Source organism: Castanea sativa, chromosome 1 (genome assembly GCF_040712315.1).
Source record: "Castanea sativa cultivar Marrone di Chiusa Pesio chromosome 1, ASM4071231v1".
NCBI lineage: Eukaryota > Viridiplantae > Streptophyta > Magnoliopsida > Fagales > Fagaceae > Castanea > Castanea sativa.
In genome coordinates this window covers 41,599,602-41,608,392 of record NC_134013.1, presented here as the reverse complement: position 1 = coordinate 41,608,392, position 8,791 = coordinate 41,599,602, and the positions used below count along the sequence as shown (strand labels likewise).

The window sequence follows — 8,791 nt, the reverse complement described above, 5'->3', positions numbered from 1 at the left end:
AAAATAGCAATATGGCTTTTTAGCACCACCAATAATTCATATCAAACATACCAATAATTAACCATGGAGCTAAAATGTTTAGCTTTTAACATTTCAAAAACTCACTTTATCTATTTTAGCAGTTAATACACCACTTTATAACACACCCAACATCAATGGTTCTATTTTTTTAGCACTTTATTTAAATATTCTTTCTTTATTATTATTTTTAACTTTTACTATATTCTTTGTTTCTTTGTTTCTTTGTCTCTTCCTCTCTATCTCTCTCTTTTCTATTAGGCAAGAACAATCGCCCAAAACCACCACGCACAACTAGCCGCCACAACCCATGACCATAATCTCACCATCCCAAAAAAAAAATTCAAATCAAACATACCGAAAAACCACAACAACTCTAATTAACAAAAAAAAAAAAAAAAAAAAAAAAAACCAAGCACCACAAATCCAGCTCAACAACCACCACATACCCACCTCAACAACCACCACAAATAGCCACAAATTTGTCACAACCCACAACCAACCACCACAAACACTCACAGACCACTGCAAATTTGATTTAAAAAGAAAAAAGAAAACCATCACAATCTGCCACAACAGATCATCTCTACTGCCATCCCGATAAAACCTAAACCCAAAGATGGATCTTTGATGGTTTGGATTCGATGGTTTCGCCATATCCACCGCAAATCTAATTCAAGCTTTAGGTTTGGTGGTTTTGTCGATTCAGCCAAGAAAAAGGGGGGGGGGGGGAGAAGAGAGCTAGGCGAGAGATAAAAGAGAAAGAGAGAATGATGGAGAAGAGGGCTGGGTGAGAGAACAAAGAGAAAGAGAGCATGAGGGAGAAGAGGGTTAGGCGAGAGAAAAAAGAGAGAGAGTAGAAAATGGAGAAGACTTGAGAGAGAGAGAGAGAGAGAGAGAGAGAGAGAGAGAGAAAACAAATTTTAATGAGAAACCGAATAAGCAATAGGTCTTTTTTTGCCTTAGAGCCAATAATCTCTTAAACATAGTAGTTTTTTATTTTTTGAGAAACCAGTAAGTCCATATTAATAAGCTAAAATAGATAAAACAGAAAGGAATACATCCTCTAAATCACTAGGTAGCTCTTCTACCCATACATCAAAATCTGCGGATAAAACCGCTCTTCTAGCTAAAGCATGAGCCAACTTATTACTCTCTCTTCTAACATGCTGAAAATGACAAGCCTGCAGGGAAGCCCCTTGATTGTGCGCATCCTCAATAATAGTCCCATACAAAGTATTGCAATGCTCCCTAGCTTTCAAAGCCTGAACCGCCTTCAAACAATCACCCTCCACTACTACCTTGAAAACACTCAATTCTTTAGCAAACACAATAGCTTGAAGTGCAGCCAAAACTTCAGTTGTTTCCACAAAATGAGGTAGCCTAATTTTTTGACTTGAGGTAGCGATAACATGACCAGTGCCATCCCTTATCACAACTCCCAGACCTGCATAACCCAACGAATAAAAAATAGAAGCATCATAATTAATTTTATGAAAATCACCTTCAGGCGGAACCTAGCGAGCAGGAGGGCTTATAATTCTCGGCCTAGCTTCTTGTTTATTAGCATCAAAAAATTCAACTACCAGAGCCTTTGCTCTTTCACCGATTTCATGTAGAGGCCACACAGATTGACTCATCCTCAAACGGTTACGTCTCTGCCATAAACACCATGCCATTGTAGAGAATAATGCCACATGATACGTCGACCCTCTGCACAACACTTCCTCCAAAAGATTAAAGAAACTTCGAAAGCCTTTTTTGTAGTATGGGACAAAATTAATATCTAACTTCCACACCGCCTGAGCATGCTCACACAACCACAAACTATGCAAAGTAGTCTCTTGAAAATCCCCACACAGCTCGCAAATATCCCTAACTGGCAGGTGCCGAGCTTTCAAGCTCAGTTTTGTAGGCAAAGAATCTCTAGTAGCACGCCATATAAACTGGAAAATCCTATTTGGAGTCCAAATCTTCCAAATGCCCTTCCAAACTTGTTGAGATTCCTCTGGAGAAGAAGTACTTGGTTCTTGGCAGCTCACTTCATCCATCAACATACAGTAAGCACTCCTTACACTATAATTACCATCCGGAGTTAAAGGCCAGATCAGCAGGTCCTTAACCCACCTTTCACTAACAGGAATGACCTTTATCATCTCAGCTTCCCACGACAAGAAAGTCCTCTTCAATAGCCCTAGATCCTAGATCCTCGTACCTGGATAAAACAAATCCTTAACATGCAAAACCGGTGAAGTAAGTCTAGGGGAAATAACCTTACTATGGTCTTGAGCGGGTAACCATTTATGATCCCAAACAGCAATTTTACTCCCATCCCCAACTCTCCAAATAGCCCCTTTATTAATTACATCACGTGCTTGTAAAATACTGCGCCATGCATATGAGCACCGAGGATGAACATTAGTGCCAAGAATATTCCCAGACGGAAAATATTTTGCACTAAAAACCTTGAACACTAACGTGTCCTTTTGATGTAACAACCTCCACACTTGTTTAGCAAGCAAGGCATTATTAAATTTCTGAATATCTCTAAAGCCCATATCTCCCACGGATTTTGAGGAACAAAGTGTACTCCATTTAACCTAGTGGATTTTCTTAGCATCACCTTGACCCCACCAGAACTTGCGAATCATGGCTTCAATATCCTTGCATAGGCCCACTGAAAGCTTGAAAACGCTCATGGAATATGTGGGAATAGCTTGAACCACTGCCTTGATCATCACCTCCTTCCTTGCTTGAGATAGAAGCTTTTCCTTCCACCCTTGCATTTTGGCCCAAATTCTTTCCTTAAGTTGGGTAAAACACGCTTTCTTTCCACAACCAACAAAAGAGGGGAGCCCCAAATACTTCTCATAATGTTTTATTGCCGGAACCTGTAAAGATAATTTAATAGCCTCCTGTATCTGCACATCAGTATTTCTGCTAAAAAATAAGATAGTCTTATTTTTATTGATCATTTGCCCTGAAGCTACTTCATAATAAGATAGAAGTTCTTGAATCTTCTCACATTCGGCCAAAGTAGACCTGCAAAAAAATAAGCAATCTTCTGCAAAAAAAAGGTGAGTAATCTTAGGCCCCCTTTTACACAAGGAAAAACCTTGAATTTCCCCCTTCAAAGCTGCTCCCCTAATGATGGCATTCAACCCCTCAGCACAAAATAGAAATAGATAAGGTGAGAGAGGATCTCCCTGTCTCAGACCTTTAGAAGGGTTAAAAAAACCTTTAGGCTCATCATTCACCAAAATGGAATAAGACGCGGTCGTGATGCACTCCATGATCAAAGCCACCCAAGACTCTTAGAAACCCATCCATAAGAGAATTTTTTCAAGAAACATCCATTCCACCTTGTCATAAGCCTTACTCATATCCAATTTAAGAGCCATGAAATCTGTTTTCCCCGTACGAGTATTTTTCATATGATGAAGGGACTCAAAGGCTATAAGAATATTATCCATAATCAATTTGTAACATCCCGAACCAACTTTATAGTTAAACAATGTGTTTGAGTGGCTAATTATTATTTTAAGCCACTTTCTTTCTATAATTAATAAAAGAGTATTTAAGAAACATATTATTTTATAATGCCATTGAATAAGAATTGTAAAGATTATAAATAATTAATGGCTATTTGTATTATAAATATATACTGAGTATGTACAAAACTTTATTAAGTGGTTAAGTTATTAGATATATAGTTGTTGGGGTTTAATTAAGTTTATAAAGGTAAGGGTTTATATGAAAATTTATTTCATTATTTGGGCCTTTCTAGAATATAAGCTTATCAAGGGGGGGGGGGGGGGAAGTAAATTTTAAAAAGGTCTAAAGGATGACCCATCAACCCTCTTTCTCTTGGCCAACACGTGCCCCACCCAAGATATTTCCCTTATCTTTTCTTGGCTGTACCAGAAGACTCTTTGTTCTTTTTTCTTTACTCTTTTCTGCTCATCTTCTTTCGTTGTTCTTATTTCTTTCTTCTTCGCTTGTTCTTACACGGCAACAGCTCACCTCTTCTTTGACTTTCTCAAAGAAACTAGAAGACTCAAGAAGCTCTCTCCCTCTTTCATACCCATGGGTCCAACACCAAAAGAAAGAAAAGCTCTCAACTCTTCTCTCCCTCTCACACCTACGGGTCCAGCAGCAAGGAAAAAGATTTCTTTTAATTCTTCTCAAGCTTTTGTTCTCAATTTAAAGCTAGAGTGATTCTAGCTCTATCACTCCAAGAATCGTGCTTTGGGTAAGGAGAAAATCTAATTCTTTTAGTCTATTGTCCATTTTAAACTTAAGTGAGGGTTATATGATTTTGTATATGGGTGTGTTGGATTTTAGTGATTGTTGATTTCATGAATATGAATTGAATCATTGTTATGCTTGCATGTGCTCCTATATGATAGACTAAGATAAAATCTATTATGGGTAAGTGTTAAGAGGAGTAAAATAGCTAGATAAACTTTATGGAAAAGCTATTTGAGGTGCTGAATGTGTAGTTGATTTAGTAATTTAAGCTTGTTGAGAGTTAGTTCATGAATTTGTAAAGGGTTGCACTCATTGGCTAACCTGTTTAGTCATTATAAATCCTGTATTTTTCTAGGACAGCTATGGGTAAAAGGTTTATTGGAGAGTATTATATGATATGTCTAGTATATGTGTATTAAATTTCATATGAAAATACCATCGTTTGATAATTGTTTGTGAATTTACAAGAAAATGTTGCAAAGTTGTCACTATGACAAATTCTGTGTTTACACATGATAAGTTATGTATTAAATTGTATACAATGAATTAGGATGCTAGGAGTAGTTCATGGAGGTGGTCTCACAACATTTAGATCAATATAAAAATAATGGGTTATGAACAATATAAAAGAGATATGAAATTGATATGATTCATGAAGAATATAAAAGCATAACCAATGGTTTATGAACAATATAAAAGAGAAGGTCTCACAACAGAGAAGGCCTCATCACATCTAGTTTATGCTTTGACTCCGAGATTGATATGGTTTTTACTAGACATTCAAAGGAGTTGCTCTGTAAAATTTCATGAGAATTGGTGTGTTCAGATAGCCCATTCATATTTTACAAATGAGGCATATGCTGCTGAAATGAGCTGTAAATAGTAAATGATAACTCTGACTTTGAAGATTTAATTCTAAAGTTAGGGTGAATGTTTTGAGCCATAATTTAATATGCTTATCATTTAGAATGTCTAGATCATAGATATATTTTTATAACTTGGCTCAAGGTTTAGTGCTCAAAGGAGGGGTTCTAAACCACTCGAATGTTGTTTTTATGAAGCTGTTTTGTTCAATGTGCTGTATGTTGCCTTGTGTAAGTTTATGCATGCACCATTGCTTCCGATCTCAAACACATTTTGAATTGATTTTAAAGTTGTTTGACATGGTCTAAATATGAACATTAAAATATGTGCATTGTTGATGGTTTTTCTTAGTTTGGTGCATCATTTGTTGATGTGTGCATTGTATGTTTGGGGAACCTCGTTGAGGTGGGATTAAGATTTCTTTGATTTGAAGACATAGGTTTTGAGATGAATGTGTAAGCTTATGATAAGGAGTAATTGATAGTAATAAGTTTTGATATTTGGTTTAGGTGTTACCAGTACCCAGTCTAAGCTCCTTTACTTTCAGGTAAGGGATAAGTTATATGGGCATTTGGTAAGTCATGAGGTTATTTTAAAATGTATTATGCATTAAAAGGTTTTTGATTAGAGATATGACATATAATCATGTTTCAGACAAAGATATGTTCGTGAGCTTTCGAAATCTTATGTATATGATTTAAGCATATTGATGCTATTACTAATTTCTAGGAACATGATGTTTAAAGAAAATAATAGAAATGCTATTATTGTGAAATGTTATGCAAACTATGAATTTCAGTATGATGTATAAGTATGAAGTGTTTTCGGGTTATGTCCTCTGGTGATCTGAACTCAGCCAGTAGGGGTTAAATTATTGGCTTTCCATGGAAAATTTTATCTGTTTGGCAATTTAAAGTTGGAGGAAATGGGGCTGCCCGTAACTCTAATCTGAATAAGGCTTCTTCCCCAATGTGTATGGACAGCGGGGAGGAACAAAACCTTGAGGGGATGTGCCATTAGGCCACCCAAAGAGGGAAATATCATACACACGAGGGCACCCAAATGTGATGAGGTCTTCTCTGTTGTGCACATGCACCAAGTACAGACTTATCAGATATGGACTAACCAATATGTTATGAACAACTATATCATGTTATTGATCATGAGAGAATTGATTTTGTTTAAATGCATTATGAAAAGTTGAAAGATCTCATGAAAAGAAGAAGTCTTTGATGAAAAGAAAAGTTGTCCTTTAAAGATAAACGTTTCTGAAGTTTTGTTGTGTTTTAAAGATAAAGAATCTAATACAAAGGTTTTAGTGATCTATAAAGATAAAGTTTCTAATGAAAGTACAAGTTTATGTTAAAAAGTTATAAGATATCTGTTCTTTATGAAACGTTAGGTTCTATGACTATGAAAGTTATAATATTTTACAAAAAGAAGTTTATAAGTAAAAGTCTTCTTATTCGTCAAGATGTTTCTAGTTTAAGACAAAGTTACCAATTACATGATTTAAGTTAAAATGATTATTTTGTAACGAGAATATATGTGTATGTATATGATTTTAAACAATCGATATTATATTTGGTGACTTTGTAAGAAATGAAAGAAATGAAAGAAATTCAATCCGAAAGGTTTTCGTAATATTATTCTGATAAGAAAAGGGATAACAATTATTTTTCTACGAAGAGCTTATAAGTTATTATTATAAATAGTATAAAATACTATGCATGAAAAATGTTCTCCTATATGAACATTTATAAAATGAAATGATTTGATTTATATGCATTCTTATTAAATTCTTATGTATCTTACTCTTACTGAGTTGTGTAGCTCACCCTTTCCACCCTTTGAGTTAACAGGTTCTATTTCGGAGCAGAGGGAGCCTTAGTCGAGTTTTGGAAGGAGCTGGATTTAGTTCTAATGTATAGATCCCAAATCAGCAATTTGATGTTTAAATTTGTAGTATTGTGTATTTTAGGATCTAATGAAAGTTGTGTACCTTAAGGTATTAAGAGATGTATTATGCGAAATGATAGGCCAAATACGTATTGACCTCTTGTGATGGATTAAGTTGATTAATTAGCCAAGTTTATTAATTAATCAGCCAAGTTTATTAATTAATCAAATTTACATGCAAATGCGTGGTAGCACAAACAAATCACCAATAAACTAAAGTGCAGCGGAAAATAAATTGATACGGTGATTTGTTTACGAATGGGGAAAACCTTCAAGGCAAAAACCCCACCGGGTGATTTTAAGGTCACCACTCCCGAGAATCCGCTATTATCACAACAAGCGGTTACAAGTAAAGGAATCCCAGTACCTTATACCAACCTACAGTTGAACCCTTATCCCAATACCCAATTGGACTGGTTCTGTAGTGACAATCTCTCCTTTTCAATGCACGGCTCCCAGTACGTGACTAACCAATTGCACAGATCCTAGTACGCGACTTCAATCACCAACTTGAGAAAAATGTTGGCTGCAAAGTTCTTCAGTTCATCCTCACAATGAAGAACAAGAAGATGCTTGGTTACAAAACCCTATGGTGCAAAGACATAGCAGCTTCTTCACAAAGAGATGAACTAGGGCAAACTTTGTCTTCGGTCATAAATTGCTCGAACAGATTTTGCTCAATGCTTGTGCAACTTGTGCTTTCTTTGACGGCCCTTAAAATAATCCTTTTATATGTCTAGGGTTATGAGAAAAGAAGGCCCAAAGACATGTCCACAGATTAGAATCAAAACAGTATTGAAAAACTGTTTTTCTTAAATCTCGACAGCTAGAGGTGTCGAGGTGCTGTCGAGCCACGGGGCTGGAATAGCTTCTTAAAGTTCGATAGATGCAGCTGTCGAGCTTTAATGAAGAGCACTTCTTAGCTTGTTTTTTGGATAGACTTGCATAGTTTTAACACTTGATCTTGAAACTTTGTTTCTTGAAGTATCAAAAACACCCTAGATCTACCCAATTATAAGTAAAGTGCGTTTTGTCAAAGAATTAGCCAATTACATAAAATAATGACATATGTTCTTAACAATTGAACCACATATGTCCTAACATGAAAGTGTGGATATTGATTAACTGGTGGATTGTGTTATTGGTTGAAGTACAATGTAGATGCTCTGAATATCAAGTGAAAAGTTATATCAAGAAGTAAAGAAACAAAAATGAAAAGAAAGAGGGAAGCTTTTGTAAAAAGCCTTTGTAAAAAGTTTTAGTTGGTTCTTGTTAATACCAGACTTGATATTAACATGCCGGTCATACTCTAAATTTTGAAATACAGGTTTGGGTCGTGACACAATCTATCAACAGTAAACGCACTTTGAGCTTCCGAAATAATAGAATTCAAAAAAGGTTTTAGGTGATTTGCAATAACCTTACTAAAAATTTTATAAATCACACTGCACAAACTTATAGGCCTAAAATCAGTCACACGCTTAGGATTTTGAACTTTAAGAATAACAGTGATAAAAGTATGGTTAATGGATTTCAACAGTGAACCCGAATTTAAACTAGACAATACTGCTTGAGAAATATCCATACCAACCTCACTCCAATATGTTTCATGGAACAACAGGGGCATTCCATCTAGTCTTGGGGCTTTTAAAGGAGCCATTTCTTTAATTGCAAACTCAACTTCCTCCACCGTATATGG

At 35.7% G+C, this 8,791-nt stretch overlaps 1 protein-coding gene and 1 long non-coding RNA gene across 2 annotated transcripts; one reads left to right on the top strand and one right to left on the bottom strand.

The window, feature by feature from the left end:
- Positions 1-1,043: 1,043 nt before the first annotated feature.
- On the bottom strand, positions 1,044-2,174 carry LOC142627336 (uncharacterized). The gene is made up of 2 exons (XM_075801180.1): positions 1,625-2,174; positions 1,044-1,465 (listed from the first exon to the last, which is right to left on the bottom strand). Exons 1-2 carry the CDS (start codon positions 2,172-2,174, stop codon positions 1,044-1,046), a joined length of 972 nt encoding a protein of 323 aa, XP_075657295.1.
- A 1,778-nt stretch (positions 2,175-3,952) lies between these two features.
- On the top strand, positions 3,953-7,236 carry LOC142622173 (uncharacterized). Its single transcript, XR_012841873.1, has 2 exons — positions 3,953-4,270; positions 6,996-7,236. It is a non-coding gene; the product is annotated as an uncharacterized LOC142622173 (long non-coding RNA).
- Positions 7,237-8,791: the final 1,555 nt, after the last annotated feature.